Consider the following 15,521-nt stretch of genomic DNA (forward strand, 5'->3'; position numbering starts at 1 on the left):
GTTCTTGTCAAGCTCATCCTGTTTCCAGCTGTCTGCAAAACACTGTGCTACATTTTAACATGCAGTGTAAGGCTTAGAGCTGCCCGACCTTGAGGTCCTTGTCCTGTCTAATACTTGGAGCGTCTGGAGGAAGATTCCAAGGGAGTGACAGCGGGAGGTGAGAGTGATCCTGTAAACTCACACCTTCTGCCGAATTCTGTTGATGGAAACAAGTCGCCAGCCAGCCTGGATTCAAGGACAGGGGAGCTGGTTTCCCTCTCTTGATGGAGGGGCTGCAACATACGGCAGCCATGATGTTCAACCTTGCACATCAGGGGACCTTAAGGTGGACTGTCCGGTCAGAATTCAGGGGGGAAGTCATCTTTATGTCCATGAACTTCTCACCGGAATCTAGCAAGTCTCCCAAGCCGGTCACAGCAGGCACGGGCCGGTCCCGGGACCCCTTCACCCGTGGAAACCCAAGATAATTTCACCTCACGTCCTGGTCACGGCAGACACCTCAAAATACCACTCATGCTCATCTCCACTTGGAGATGGCAGTGGTTAGTAGAGCCCTGGTGAATCGGGATTACTTAATGTGCTCATGAAGAAGCATGTAGTTTTTTTTTTAAATATATTTTATTGATTTTTTTCAGAGAGGAAGGGAGAGGGATAGAGAGTTAGAAACATCGATGAGAGAGAAACATCGATCAGCTGCCTCTTGCACACCACACCCCCTCCTGGGGATGTGTCTGCAACCAAGGTACATGCCCTTGACCGGAATCGAACCTTGGTCCCTTCAGTCCGCAGGCTGATGCTCTATCCACTGAGCCAAACCAGTTAGGGCAAGAAGCATGTGTTTTTACATCACATAAGGAGCAGGTCTCATACCTTATGTCAGTCTGACGGGCTTCCTTTGCAGTCCCGCGCATTTTTAAAACGCATTTGCAGTTATGCCTTGAGAAAAGGCCCTGGAAGCTGCCCTCCGCCCTGGGAGGCTCTGCAGAATCAGGTCAGAATCAGGTCATGGCTTAGGCAGATTAGCAAGGCCTTACACTGACCTCCTAAAGATCCCTAATCCTGGGACAGCAGCCAGCCAGCAGGCCCAGGGCCACACAGGTCCCTGCACCCTTTCCCAGGCCCTAGCCGGGGCTGCCATGGCCTCCCTATTCTCTGGTCGAGTTCTGATCCGAAACAACAGTGACCAGGACGAACTGGATACAGAGGCAGAGCTCAGCCGCAGGCTGGACAACCGACTGGTGCTGCTGTTCTTCGGCGCTGGGTCCTGCCCCCAGTGCCAGGCCTTTGCCCCGATTCTCAGGGACTTCTTCATTCGGCTCACCGATGAGTTCTATGTGCTGCGGGCAGCCCAGCTGGCCTTGGTGTATGTGTCTCAGGACACCACAGAGGAGCAACAGGACCTGTTCCTCAAGGACATGCCCAAGAAGTGGCTCTTCCTGCCCTTCGAGGATGACCTGAGGAGGTGAGGTGGGAGGGGAAGGTCAGGGAGGGCTTCCTGGAGGAGGGGCTGTTTCTGCTGAGAGTGAAGTATTTTTTTGTTTGTTTTATTGTTGACAGTATTACAGAGGTCCCCCACTTTCTCCCCCTCCACCTAGTCCCCACCCCATTCCAGGCCTTCACCGCACTATTGTCTCTGTCCATAGGCTATGCATATATGCATATAAGTTCTTGGGTTAACCTCTTCCCGTCCCCCTCCTCTCCTCCCCTCTGAGATCTGTCAGTCTGTTCCAGGCATCCATGCCTCTGGACCTATTCTGTTTATTTTGTTCTTTAGATTCCACATATAAATGAGATCATAAGAAATTTATCTTTTTCTGACTGGCTTATTTCGTTTAGCATCATAGTCTCCAAGTCCATCCACGCTGTTGCAAAGGGCAAGAGATCCTTCTTTTTTACAGCTGCATAGCGTTCCATTGTGTAGATGTACCACAGCTTTTTTTATCCACTCATCTACTGATGGGCACTTGGGCTGTTTCCAGATCTTAACTATTGTAAATAACACTGCTATGAACAAAGGGGTGCATATATTCTTTCTGAATGGTATTTCGGAATTCTTAGGATATATTCCCAGAAGTGGGATCGCTGGGTTAAACGGTAGTTCCATTTTTTTTTTGGAGGAAACTCCATACCATTTTCCATAGTGGCTGCACCAGTCTGCATTCCCACCAGCAGTGCACTAGGGTTCCCTTTTCTCCACATCCTCGCCAGCACTTGCTGTTTGTTGATTTAGTGATGGTAGCCATTCTGGCAGGTGTGAGGTGATACCTCGTAGCTTTAATTTGAATCTCTCTGATGATTAGTGATGTTGAACATTTTTTCATATGTCTATGGGCCATCTATATGTCCTCTTTGGAGAAGTATCTATTCAGGTCCGTTGCCCATTTTTTTAAAAAAATTCTTTTTTAATTGATTTCAGAGAGAAATGGAGAGGGAGAGAGAGATAGAAACAGTAATGATGAGAGAGAATCATTGATTGGCTGCCTCCTCCATGCCCCCCCATTGGAGATCCAGCCCACAACCCCAGGCATGTGCCCTGACCGGGAATCGAACTGTGACCTCCTGGTTCATAGGTTGACGCTCAACCACTGAGCCCATTTTCTAGTGGGACTGTTTGTCTTCCTTTTGTTGAGTTCTTTATATATTTTGGAAATTAACCCCTTATCAGTTGTATCATTGGCAAATATGTTCTCCCAATGCAGTGGGTTCCCTCTTCATTTTGATGATGGTTCCTTTTTCTGTGCAGTCTTTCAGTTTGATGTACAGTATTCGTTTACTGACAGAGCGCCATCTGGTGTGAGCAGCCAGGCCATATTCGGAGGACAGAGGGCTACAGAGTAGGGCCTACACACCCCTGTGTCTATCCAGCCCCCAGGGAGTTTCACAAAGACTCAAATACATAATAGCAAACTGCAGTATGTTCTGGAAGACAAAGGAAGGATACCACGTAGAGATATAATGGGGGACCTTGCTGAGATGTGGGGGTCAGGGGATGCTCACTTAAGGAAGTGGCTGTAAAGAGAGACCTCTAAGGACAGGAAGGTTGGGAGGATGAAGTCTGAGAAAAAGGGGAGGGTTTCTGGGCAGAGGCCATAGCACAGCACAAATGCTCGAAGGACAGCCAATTTAGGGACCGACAGGTAATTGCAGGTGTGAGAAGTCAGCAGGCCCCACGTGGAGCAGCGCCCCAAACGCCGCCACCTTAACAAGTGTGATGTGGTCCTCGGGCATAGCTGGGAGCCGTGGAGGGTGCTGGAGCTGAGGGAGGGAGAGGTGGCGGGAGTCAAGCTTTACAATTAGCGGCCCAATAAATGGCGCTTTAGTCTGTGGCTATTTTTAAAAATATATATTTTTATTGATTTCAGAGAGGAAGGGAGAGGGAGAGAGAGATAGAAACATCAATGATGAGAGAGAATCATTGATCAGCTGCCTCCTGCACGCCCCCTAATGGGGATCGAGCCCACAACCCGGGCATGTGCCCTTGACCAGAATCGAACCCCGGACCCTTCAGCCCACAGGCCGACACTCTCTATCCACTGAGCCAAACCAGCTAGGGCTGTGGCTATTTTAGAACTTTTCCCTTTTCTGCAGCAAGCCTTTCACTCTTTTTAAACCCCAACTTTTCATTATGAAAATTTTCAAAAATACCAACAAGTTGGAAGAAGCACACAGGGAAACGCTAGGTCATTGTTAACATCTTGCCATATTTGTTGTCTCTACATACGGGCGAGGTTTGTGCTGAAACATTTGAAAGTGAGTTGCAGACTTCGTGACATTTTCTGATTTCATTCATTTTGTTACACAACAAGTTGGAAGTTTCTGGTCATGGAGAACTTCATCCTCCCCCTGAGATTATCAAAGTTTGGACATTGGCTCACTCCCACTGCCCTCTGCAGCTGGGCGGGGGGGGGGGGGGGGGGGTCTTTCTCCAGAAGTGGCAACATTGCCGTCCCCCGAGGCAGAAATGCCAGCTGCCAGGGCATCGTAGAAAACGCTGACCTTGTTTGAGGCGCTCCTCTCAACAGAACATCCACCCAGCTGGCACCTGGAGAAAGGGAGCCAGTTCCAACCCTCCACCCCCACCCACAGGATTGCCAGATACAGTGGGGCCTTGACTTACAAAGTGTCCCGACTAAGGATTTTTTTGAGATATCAGCTGTCTCTCTGCCGATTTTTTGCATTGAGTTGATAGAGTAATTTGAGTTAACGAGCTCCTTAACAAGCTCCATCTCGGGATGAATTAAACTCCTAAGTCAAGGCCCCACTGTATAGGATGCCCAGTAAAACACAAATTTCACACAAACTATGAACAACTTCTTAGTATAAGTTTGTCCTACATATTACATGGGACATCCTTATACAAAAAAGTATTTGTTTATAGGATATTCATACTTAACGGGTGTCCTGTACCTTCACTTGCTGTCTGGCAACCTACTCCTGGGGGATTTTGCGGGTATCATGTGTTCTCTGGAAAAGGGCCACCCAGGAACCAAGGGGGTGGAAATTAAGAACCGAGGGTGAGGAGCGCTCCCAGGCCTTTCCCTTCCCCCTCCTCTTCCCCGCAAGTGTGTTAGCTTTGCCTTTCCCTCTCGGAGCCCAAGGGCCCTTCTTCTGCCTCTAACTTGTTTCCTGAGCCTACGCAGCCCAGCTGGCTCGCTTCTACTACTTCTGTAACTTTCTAATTTGGAAAAAAGAAAAAGAAAGAAAGAACGAACTATGGGTGATGGGCCCAGTCTGGCACCCTTTACTCAACGATTCTGGCCTAGACAGGTCCTGGGGGGGCGGGGGGGGGGGGGAGGCTGTGGATGGTTCTCACCAGCTTCCTCCTCAGACTGAACAGAAAACGTTGTAACCCTGTGGGCCCTGCGTGATCAAGTCAGCACCCCAATCTCCCTCCCACCTCAGGGCCTTTGCATGGGCTGCGCTGCGCCTTCTGCCTGGGACCCCTTCCCCCAACTCTTCCCCGCCCCCCCCGCCCCCGCCCTCCTCCTCCTGCAGATTTCAGCTCAAAGGTCACCTCCTTGGAGAGGCCCTCCCTAACCGCCAGCCCCTACCCACACCTCTTTATGGCATTTATCAATATTCATTCATTCCTCCCACACATTTCAGGAGTAGTACCTACTCTGCGCCCCACACTGTTTCAGGCACTGGGGACACAGTAAGAATAGAACCCGTGCCCTGGCGAAGCTGGTTCTACTGGGGAGAAATCGCCCATGCCATGTGCAGGATGCTGACCGGCACTGACCGGCAGCGGGAAAGGAGGTGCTGCGATGTGAAGTTGGGTCTCAATGGGCAGAGGTCTGGGAAGAGCGCACCGGGTAGAGCAGACAGGAGACGGCCCGTGCAAGGTCCCTGAGACGGAGCGAGCCGGGCTGTCGGAGGGAGGCACAGCGCAGGGCCGGTGTGGCCTGGGTACCGGTACCAGGCTTCCCCAGCGCCCAGCCCGGGCATGCACACGGGGCGTTCAGTTCAGTAGATGTGGGGGTCCCGGCTCGGGGTCACTGACCTGCCGGCCGTGCAGGGACCTCGGACGCCAGTTCTCGGTGGAGCGGCTGCCCGCCGTCGTGGTGCTCAAGCCGAGCGGGGACGTGCTCACGCGCGACGCGGCCGACGAGATCCGGCGCCTGGGCCCCGCCTGCTTCGCCAACTGGCAGGAGGCGGCGGAGGTGCTGGACCGCAGCTTCCTGCAGCCCGAGGACCTGGACGACCCCGCGCCGCGCAGCCTCACCGAGCCGCTGCGGCGCCGCAAGTACCGCGTGGACGGGGCGGGGCGGGGCGCACACGGCCGGGCTGCGGGGGGCGCCCCCGGGGCGGAGGGCGGGGCCGGGGAGCTGTTCTGACCTGGGTGGGGGATGACCAGAGGGGGGTCTGTAATGACACCTCCGAGGAGGCGGGGGTGGGATGGGGGGTTGTCTGACCCCCTGGTGGGGCGGGTCTATGGGGCGCCCACACCCCTCACCCCTCGCCCCTTACCCGGTGGTGGGTGGGGCCGGGGGCTACTCTCAGCTCCCCAAGGTGGAATCAGAGACGGGCCCCACAGGGTCCGAGCGGGGCGGGGGAGGGGGGGGCGCGGGTGGCATTCTGAGTTCTGGCCAGGAGGTGGGGCCCCAGCAGGAGGCCTTAGCAGGGAGGCGGGGGAGTGTAGGGGGAGTTCTCCAGATGGCGGGCAAGGCCCACGGGGGAGTGGGAAGGGCCTGGTGTTGTTGTTAATCCTCACCCCAGGACATTTTTTCCATTGATTTTTTTAAAGAGCGAGTGAACGGGAGGGAGGGGAGAAAGAGATAAAAACATCGGTGTGAGGCACATTGACTTGTTGCCTCCCACACGCGCCTGCATCCCAGGTACTTGCCCGTGACCAGGAGTCAAACCCGAGGTCCTTCATGGGCAGATGCTCTACCCACTGACCCAAGCCGGCCAGGGCCGAGAAGGGTCATTCTGAGGCCCGGGGAGGGGGGAGGAACTGGAGGAGTCTGTTCTGATCCTGCCCCCCTCCCCCCAACACACACTCCAGGTGAAGGGCGGGACAGAGATCTGGCTGTGAGATACCCTCTCCCAAAAAGGGGCGGACCCAGGGCCAGAGCGCGCGTCTGAGCCTTCCGTCCGGTCTCCAGAAATATTTTTACTACGATCTGGGTGAGGTGGGATCGTTACTGGTTCCAACACGGGAAAATGCAAATCAAATCGAATAGTCGTGCTGAGGACGCTCAGCCCATCTTCCATGAACTGAGATGTCCATGCTGTGGAATTGTGCACCTGGAACCTGAATAGTTTTGTTAAGCAGTGTCACCCCAATAAACTCAATGAAAGGGGGGAAATGAGGTGTCTGTGTATTTAATATGCAAACTACAACAACCCTTTATCGTTTATACGGGATGCATTTCAATACTTGGTGCCATGGATGCCGGGGTCCCGAGTGTTCCCGGAGAGACAACAGAATCCTATATAGTAAAGAGCTAATATGTTAATTAGATCGAACAGCAGAACGACAGCCCGGACGACCTTCTGGACAAAGCCGGGCGGCAAGGGCCGGCCGAGCCCCTTGCACGAATTCTAGTAGAGAAATAAAAAAACCAAAACCCCAGTCTGGAACCCCTTCCTGGCTGTACGACTCGGACAGTCACCGCCGTCTCTAAGCCTCCTTTCTTTCTTCTGAAAAATGACACGAAGGGCAGGTCCTATCTGGCAGGTCCCGCAAGGACAGGAGCTATCTGGGCGCCAGGAACCTCTGGGTTTTGCCTCTGGCGCCACCTGAGCGAGGGGTGGTGAGCCAAGTTCTCCGGGGGGCGGGGCCAAACAGGTAAATGAGATGTAAACCCCTTCCCTGCGCCTAATCTCCGGAAAGGCTGACACCCCGCTGCTCTGGGCCCGGGCGGCCTGGGGACTGGACTAGTGCGGCCTTATTTCATTCTCACCCCCAACCCCCGATCTCCAGGTCGGTGATGCCGCCTATTGCAGGTTCCAGCCAGTTTTCCCTTTGCGGATCAGTGAGCCACCTGTGCATGGGACCCCGGGGATAATGGCTCTTAAATTCAGTGTACCGAACGGCAGGGTGCAGGCTCGTCTGCAGCTTTTAGAAGACAACGGTTTTGTGGGGGTTTTATTGAGAGAGAGAGAGAGAGAGAGAGAGAGAGAGAGAGAGAGAGAGAGAGAGAGAGAGAGAGAGATTGCAAACGCCTGAACTAGGCATGTGCCCTGACCCCAATCCAACAGGCAACTTCCCTGGTGTCCCAAAGGACGCTCCAACCAGCTGAGCCGGGACAGGGCCAAGTTCCTTTTAAAAAACAACAATGAAACAGGTGCTTAGGCCGGCGGTGGGGGTACTTTAGAGACCTCGAGGGGTCCCTGGATGGAGCTACCACGCCCTTGCCCCTCGTGGGGGCCACCCTCCCCTCATTGGCCCCGCCCCACGCCGGCCCCTCCCCGCCAGCACCCGGAGCCGGGAGGGGGCGCCCCAGGGTCCTCCAAAGGAGGAGAAAACACCGTCTCAAGTTTTCGCAGAGCTTCCTCGTCCCCATTGCGACCTGTACCCCGAAGCTCCTGAAGTCACCCCAACTTTCAAGCACCCCTGCGACCCCGCCCCCTTCAGGACCCCCCGCCACCCGCAGCTCCCCTGCTCCCCGAAAATCTCTGACTCCTCGACGGCCCCCGGCCGGCCCGCCCGCGCCATGGCCCGCTCCTACAGCGACCGGGTGCTGGCCGCGCTCATCCTGCTGGGCGTCCCGGCGGCCGTCCTGGCGGCGCTGGGCGCGCAGCTGCTGTTCCAGCTGCAGGCGGGCCGCGCGGAGCTGCGGGGGACGCGAGCTGACGGGCTGGGTCCGGAGCTGGGCGCGGGCCCGGGGCTGCCCGAGGACGCGGCCGGGGCGCTGCTGCCGCTGGCCGCCGCGCTCGCCGCGCTGGCCCTGGTGCTGAGCCTCACCTGCCTGCTGCTCGCCGCGCTCTGCGGCCACCTGGGCGCCGAGCTGGCCAGGGGGCCCGGCCCCGGCAGGTAGGAGGACTGGCCGCGCCGCCCGGCCCCGGGGCTGGGCGAGCCCAGGCGAGCCACTACCCCTCTCTGGGCCTCAGGTTGGGGGGAGCTTCCCTTCCTTCCCCCATCCCTTTATCATCTCTCCCTCCCCCATGTCTCCTTCCCTCCGCCCTCCTTCCTTCCATCCCTGCCTCCCTCTCTCAGTTCTAGCAGTTGAAAATGTATAGCAGGTGAAACTACTGCTGCGACCATCCGCTTTACAAATGTGCCAACGGAGGCTCAGAGAGGGCCAGGGGCCGGCTAGCTCTCTGGTGGAGGCTCTGGTCATTTAGGGGGCACTAGGCCCTGAGTGCAGAGAGACGGGGGTTAGGCTTAGGGTTGATACGTGATGAAAGGATGGGTGGGTGGATGGGTGGATGGATGCGTGGATGAGTGGACGGATGAATTCATAGGGCATGGTTACATGGATGGGTAGCTATATGGTTGAATAATCGACAGGAATGGCTGGATGGTAAATGGTGGTGAACATTAACCTGGAACAATGGATGAGTATTCAGGATGGATCCTCACACAGATCTTGTTTCCCCCAAAGCTGGGCCACTCCCCGCCCCCCCACCCCCAGCCTTCCCCAAGCAGCTCTACCTCCAGAGCCCCCTCTTCCTGCCCCCTCTTCCCAGGTCTGACTGGTTTTTCTATGACTGCCGCCTCCTCAGACATGTGGCCGTGGGCCTCTTCTGCTGTGGGGTCTCCGTCTACTTAGCAGGTGCGTGCTGGGGGACAGGACGTGGGGTGTGGGGGCCGTGGGTGGGAACGGCCAGGGTTAATGGTCCCATAACCGGGGTAAACTCTGGAGCCACCCTGCCTGTGTTTGACTCTTGGGTCTGACACTTTCTGCCTCAGTTTCCTCATCAGTACAATGGGATGATAACAGTTTGTTGCTTCGTAGAATTGCTGAGAGGATTTAGAGTTAATCCCCCTAAAAGCCCGCACATGGCATCTGGCTCCAGTGGGAGGCTTTGGGGGGAGGGGGGGGCGGGGATTCATAAATGGTACTTGTCTTCCGAACACTCCTGATTCATCAGTTTTCTACGTTTGGTTTTGAACAAAATTTTCTGTCCTTGGTAGTTTCAGGAGATAGTTTCAGAGGTTGGCCTTAGCAAAAAACTGTTTTGGTTACAAATATCAGAACTTCCAGCTCAAGAATGGCTTAAAGGGGGGCGGGGGGTACACTTTATAAAGCAGAAATGTAATTTAAAATCCCCAAACATGAAGGAGAGCAAAAATAATTAGCTGGGTGCCAGAGGACTCATCATCTTCTTTTCCTCCCAGGCTTTTAATAACTTAGATCAATGTTCTCACCCACGCCTCCTGGTAAAGGCATCAAATCATCACGTTTCTTTAAAGAGATTCCTGACATGTTATATTTGGTTGTAATCTTGACAAATGTTTAGGAGGCACAATTAAAATACATATTTATGAGATGTGAGCTGAGGGCTCACTATGGGAAATTGTATGTAAAGTGCAGGGAACTCTGCTTAACTTTTGTTGTTTGACTTAATAAAATGCCCCAGGTATAGTTCTTTTTTTTTAAAAAAGAGAGAGGAGCCCTAGCCGGTTTTCTCAGTGGTTAGAGCATCGGCTCTGGGACTGAAGGGTCCCAGGTTCGATTATGGTCAGGGGCACATGCCTCAGTTGCAGGCTTGATCCCTGGCCCCGGGTCGGGGCGCATGCAGGAGGCAACCAATAGACATGAGATATTTCTCTCTGTGTGTCTCCCAGTTCCTTCCATTCTCTCTCAAAATCAATGGAAAAAATGTCCTTGAGTGAGGATTAACAACAACAGCAGCAAAGAGAGAGGATGGGGTGACCAGCGTATCTGAAAAGACCAGGGGATTGTTGGCCTCAGGTGTGATTGAATCCAGGTGCTCAAATGAGCCCATCAGAAATGCCTCTTGCTTCACCTCTTCCCTTGCTTCCCCTTAGAAAGATGGTTGTATCTGTGCTTTCAACAAAATGCCTACAACCTCCCGTCTTTTCACGAACCAGCAAACATGTTGGAGACTTAAAGTATCCTCATTTTAAAATATGAGAAAACTCAAAAAAAGTAGCTAAGTCAGTCTCATCAAGCATTAAGAATTCGTTCAGCTCCCATTTAGATTCTTTCTAAGGTTAGGTGACCTCATTGGCAAGAATTCCCCAGTATGTCCAGTCAATCCTCCATTCATTGCTAACCAGAGCCAAAAGAATAATTATAAAGACCTTTTCAAAAATGTTCAGAGCGGCACACCCTTTCTCTCTCTTGAGCACGCCCCCGCCTTTCCCCCTCTCCTTCCCCAGGCGTGTCCTCTCTCTTTTTCCTAGGCTCTGAGGGCCCTTCTCTTGCCTCCGTAACTCATTTCCTAAGCCCACATAGCCCAGCTGGCTGGCCTTTCCCACCTCTGTACCTTTCTAAATACACTTTCTCTTATAATTTGGAAAAACAATTGTGTAGAGCAAAAAAAACATCCTTGGCCTCACTTTAACGTCAGATACAATGTGTCATCTTCAAAAGCAAGAGTTCAGAGCCAAAGAAGGCATGAAAACACTCCCATAAAGTGCCAAGAAATCCTGTCAGCCCCCGGCTTCTCTCTCAAGCTCCCCAGGGGTTGCAGTAAGAAAATTTCTGGGTTCTCAAATCCCAAGCAAAAGTCTCAGTGCTGCTTCTCATTGGCTGAGCTTGGGCCACGTGAAAGCCCTGCACCAATCACTACAAGACGGGAAGCAGTGCTCTGATTGGCCACGTCACTGATGCCATAGGGGTGGGTCAGAGCTTCTAGACCAGCCTCCGGGGTGGGCATAGGGACTGGACTGGCCGTTCTCAATGGGCGCTGAGGCTATGCCCCAGGGGATATTTGGCAATATCTGGGGAAGTGTTTGGTTGTCACACAGGGTGGGAGAAAGGTACCATTGGGATCTAGGGAGTAGACACTGGTAAATGTGCCCACAGTAATGAATGGTGCCAACTGCATGCTGGACCAGCAAGGCCCTCAAGGCCAGGTCACCCACTGCCTTGTTCAGACTAGCAAACCAGGGCCGGAGAGGAGCCGTGATTCACTGAAGGCCAACGACGGGGATTCAGAAAACCTGAGATCTGGGTTGTTTTAATTGCGGTAAAGTGCACATAAGGAGATTCACCCTTTTACGGTAAAATTGACGTCATGAGGATATATTTGTGGGCTGTGCGAGGATCGATGAGTTGATCCCCGTGCCTACGGTGTTGGACGGTTTTGAATGCCCACCCCTCTGTGGGAAGCTCTCCCAGGGCTTGGGGAGCACGTGTTTGCAGACTGAGTAAATGAGAAACATTTCCTTCCTCAGGACTGTCCATCTATGCTCTGCTGCTCTTCGAGATCGAGGCGGGGGCAGCAGCCGCCTCCATCCTCGGCTTGGGCGCCCTGGCCCTGGTGGCCGTGCTGACCCACGCGCTGCTCCGGGCTGCCCAAGCCACCCGCCGGGGTCTCCGTGAGCTGTCCCCACCGCACTTCGAAGATGACCCTGCCCGCTCCGCTGAAGTCTCCAAGGCCAGCCCCAGGGCTCCACCCCAGCAGGGTACCCACCACCAAATCCCCTACTCATTCTGCCCAGAACCTGGGGACCCCCTCAGACCCTCAGTCACTGCCTCCATGTCTGCAACGGTGGGGGGTGTCCGGGAGAGCAGCCTGTCTGCATCCTGCATGCACCGGACACTGTTGGTCAGTGGGGGGCCCTGGGACGGGGTCACCCATGAGATGCGCAGCATGCTGGGACACAAGCCAGGGGGGTTGGGGAAAGACTCCACACTGGTGTGAGCTCAGGGGTCAGGGACAGAGAGCTGGTGTGAGGCAGCAGGAAGAGCAGTCTGCAGAGATCAGTCACAGTAGCAGTACAGCTTGTTCTCTTTCAGTTCACAGCATCCCTCAAAGTTGCCTCATGGCACAAAGTGGCTGCCAGGGCTCCAGCCTTCACATCCTCATTCAGAGAGAAAGGCAGAGGCCAGGGCTGGCTCAGCATCTTTCCAAAGTCTTCCTGGGAGGCCTTGGGACCTTTCTGCTTATTTCCCACTGATCAGGACATGGCCACAACTTGCTGCAGGGGGGACTGGGAAATGTAGCGACGCAGTGAGGTTCTGGGATAGGCAGGAGGGGAGGGTGGGGCTTAGGCAGCGGTTCTCTAAATGTCTCCGTCCATTTTACAGATGAGGAAACCGAGGCCCAGAGAGGGGCAGTGACTCACCACGGGTCCCCCGGCCAGTACTGAGCATCAGAGCCAGGTCCTGTAACCCCCATGCTGCTGACAGTGCAAGTCTCTGCGACTCCTTCCAGTCTGTGAGCATTTGAAACCTGTGTGTGCAGAGCTCAGAGAAGCCCAGGGCCAAACGGCCCTGCAGGGCTGCACCCAGACTCCTGGCTGTGGGTCCGTGGTGAGGGCTCACCACTCCGTGTCTCAGTTTCCTTGTCTGTAACGTGGGGACAGAATCGATCCCTCTGCCTAGGGCTCCCATGAGACTCCGTGTAAGCCATTCCGGGGGCCTGTGCACAGTAGGTTGTCAATGTGTGGCAGCCGGTGCTGCTGTCAGTTGGGGCGCCTGGTGGCTGAGAAAGATGGGTTGATGGCCAGTTTCTGGGGCTCATGGAACTGGCAGGGCTTGGAGTGGATAACTCAGAGTCCCAGGGGTCTCCAGAGGCCCTGCCCACTCCCATCCTGCAAATAAACTCTGGCCCGCACCATCTCCACGTCACTTGAGCCACACCTGATTGTGCTTGTGGCCAAGCCCGGGCTTGGGGTAAGGAGTGGGGTGGCAGGAGTGAGGGTGGGGAGGGCAGGAATGGGAGATGGGCTTTGCTCTGGGAACTGTCTCCCACAAATCTTCAAACATACAAATTTCACCAGGAGTGGGGGTGGTCTGGCCCCCCACCCCTACCCAAATGTGCAGATGTCCCAGGAATTTTCCAGCCTGTCCCTTCCTGAGCCACGTGAGGACTCCGGGGCCCAAGGAGCAGAGGAGGCTCGGCCACAGCAAAGGAAACCCCCACAGGACTCTTCCCAATGGGCAGAGAAGGGGCAGCACCCAGCAGGACGGCTGGTCCCCAAGCCTGGCCCTGGGTAGGGACCCAGCTGACCACAGACCTGGGTGTCCCACCAGCCTTGGCCCTCTCCTCCCTGGGTCCCTGGGAAGCTGCACAGACTTCCTCCGCACCGTGGCGTGGGGTCAGGAGACCGTGTACGTGAGCATGCCCAGTGTGCGTGGGCTCTTGGGGAGCATGATGGGTATCAACAAAGAGGATAAAATGAGAATAAATGTTATGGGCCAGGTGCTTTCCTGTCCTCAGTTCATCTTCAGGACAACCCCACCCCCAGATGGGAAACTGAGGCCTGAGAAGTGAGGCCACCCAGCAGCAATGACTGGAACCCCATCACAGAGGGATCCAGGACAGAGCAGGTTCCTGAGGACACAGGGGACTCCAGCTTCTAAAACTCCCTGGAATGGGGCAGGCCTTGGGGACTCAGGGCGGAGGAGGGCGGAGGATGAGGACCGGCCGGCTGCCGGGGCAGAGGGCCTCCCTCCGGGACTGGCCAGGGGAGCTAGAAGCTGGGCCCCTCGCCTCACAGCCAGGACTAGGGTGGGAGTACAACATGTAAGGAGGCCGAAAAGGATTGAAAACCGGTGTTCAAACAAGTCCTTGCACATGCAAGTTCACAGCAGTACTAGTGACAATCACCCAAAGTCCACAAACTGATGGATGGATGAACTAAATGTGGTCCATCTGCACAGTGGACTGTCGCTCAGCCATCAAAAGGAATGAAGCACTGACGCCCGCTGCAACACGGATGAACCCGGGAGACATCACACTGAGTAAGAGCAGCCAGACACGAAGGGCCACATATTGTGACTCCATCTGTATGACATGTCCTAAACAGGCAAATCCAGAGGCGGAAAGCAGGCCGGTGGCTGCCAGGAGCTGGGAGAGGCTGCTGGGCCTCCTTTTGGGGTGGTGAAATGTTCTGGGAGTGTAGAGGTTAAGTTACTGCTCAGGGCCACCAGCTGGCAAGCAGTGGAGCTGGGACGTGCCTCTCCAGAAAGGTCCCTCGTCCCTCTCGGTACCCGGGTTCCGGCGATGCCTGGCTCTCAGCGCCCAGGAGCGAGTAAAAGGCAGGAATAGGTAAGGCTTCGCTCCCTTGGTAGCCCAAGATGATGTCAGCTCAGCCTGGGGCTGTTTGACATTTTTTCATTTTATTTTTTAAGGTATATTTTTATTGATTTCAGAGAGGGAGAGACAGAAACATCAATGATGAGAATCACTGATCGGCTGCCTCCTGCACACGCCCTACTGGGGACTGAGCCCGCAACCTGGGCATGTGCCCTTGACCGGAATCGAATCCAGGACCCTTCAGTCCGCAGGCCGAAGCTCCATCCACGGAGCCAAGCCAGCCAGGGTGCCTGGGCTGTTCGGATTGGTGTGGCCCTGCTCCCTCCCGGGTGCTGTGAGGGGCCGGGCCCAGCAGGGCAGAGGGCTGGGATTTTGCAGGATCCTGTGACAGCCGGCCCAGTTAGACCGAGGCCAGCACAGGTCATCCAAGGGCCCCGATCACACCCGGTTGCCCTGGAAAGTGATCCAGGGATGGTTTCGGGGTAGCTGAGAAGGCAACCAGGGAAAACAAACAACCTTTGCTTTCCAGCCAGATTGAATTCCCAGGCCGGCGCCAGAGCAGCCTGGGCGGGACCTGGCAGGGGCCGGCAGAGCCCACAGGGGAGATGGGGAGATAGCTCAGCACTGGAGGCCTAGTTCTCTCAGGGCAGCTGAGTGTGTGGGGGAGGACGTACCTTGTGCACGGTTTCCCCGCACCCGTCCGAGACAGCTGTCTTCCCTATTAGACCCCAGAGCAGGGCTCGCCCTCCCCCCCAGACCCCAGAGCAGGGCTCGCCCTCCCCCCCAGACCCCAGCACAGGGCTTGCCCTCCCCCCCAGACCCCAGCACAGGGCTCACCCTCCCCCCCAGACCCCAGCACAGGGCTCACCCTCCCCCCTAGACCCCAGAGCAGG

At 55.3% G+C, this 15,521-nt stretch overlaps 2 protein-coding genes across 2 annotated transcripts; both read left to right on the forward strand.

Moving 5' to 3' along the window:
* Positions 1–1,136: 1,136 nt before the first annotated feature.
* On the forward strand, positions 1,137–5,837 carry NXNL1 (nucleoredoxin like 1; the record flags this gene model as incomplete). Its single annotated transcript, XM_081092446.1, has 2 exons — positions 1,137–1,462; positions 5,519–5,837. 2 exons carry the CDS (start codon positions 1,137–1,139, stop codon positions 5,835–5,837), a joined length of 645 nt encoding a protein of 214 aa, XP_080948572.1.
* Positions 5,838–8,162: 2,325 nt separating this feature from the next.
* On the forward strand, positions 8,163–12,288 carry TMEM221 (transmembrane protein 221; the record flags this gene model as incomplete). Its single annotated transcript, XM_081092440.1, has 3 exons — positions 8,163–8,482; positions 9,139–9,224; positions 11,819–12,288. 3 exons carry the CDS (start codon positions 8,163–8,165, stop codon positions 12,286–12,288), a joined length of 876 nt encoding a protein of 291 aa, XP_080948566.1.
* Positions 12,289–15,521: the final 3,233 nt, after the last annotated feature.

This window comes from Myotis nattereri (genome assembly GCF_964212035.1).
Source record: "Myotis nattereri genome assembly, chromosome: 5".
NCBI classification, from domain to species: Eukaryota; Metazoa; Chordata; class Mammalia; order Chiroptera; family Vespertilionidae; genus Myotis; species Myotis nattereri.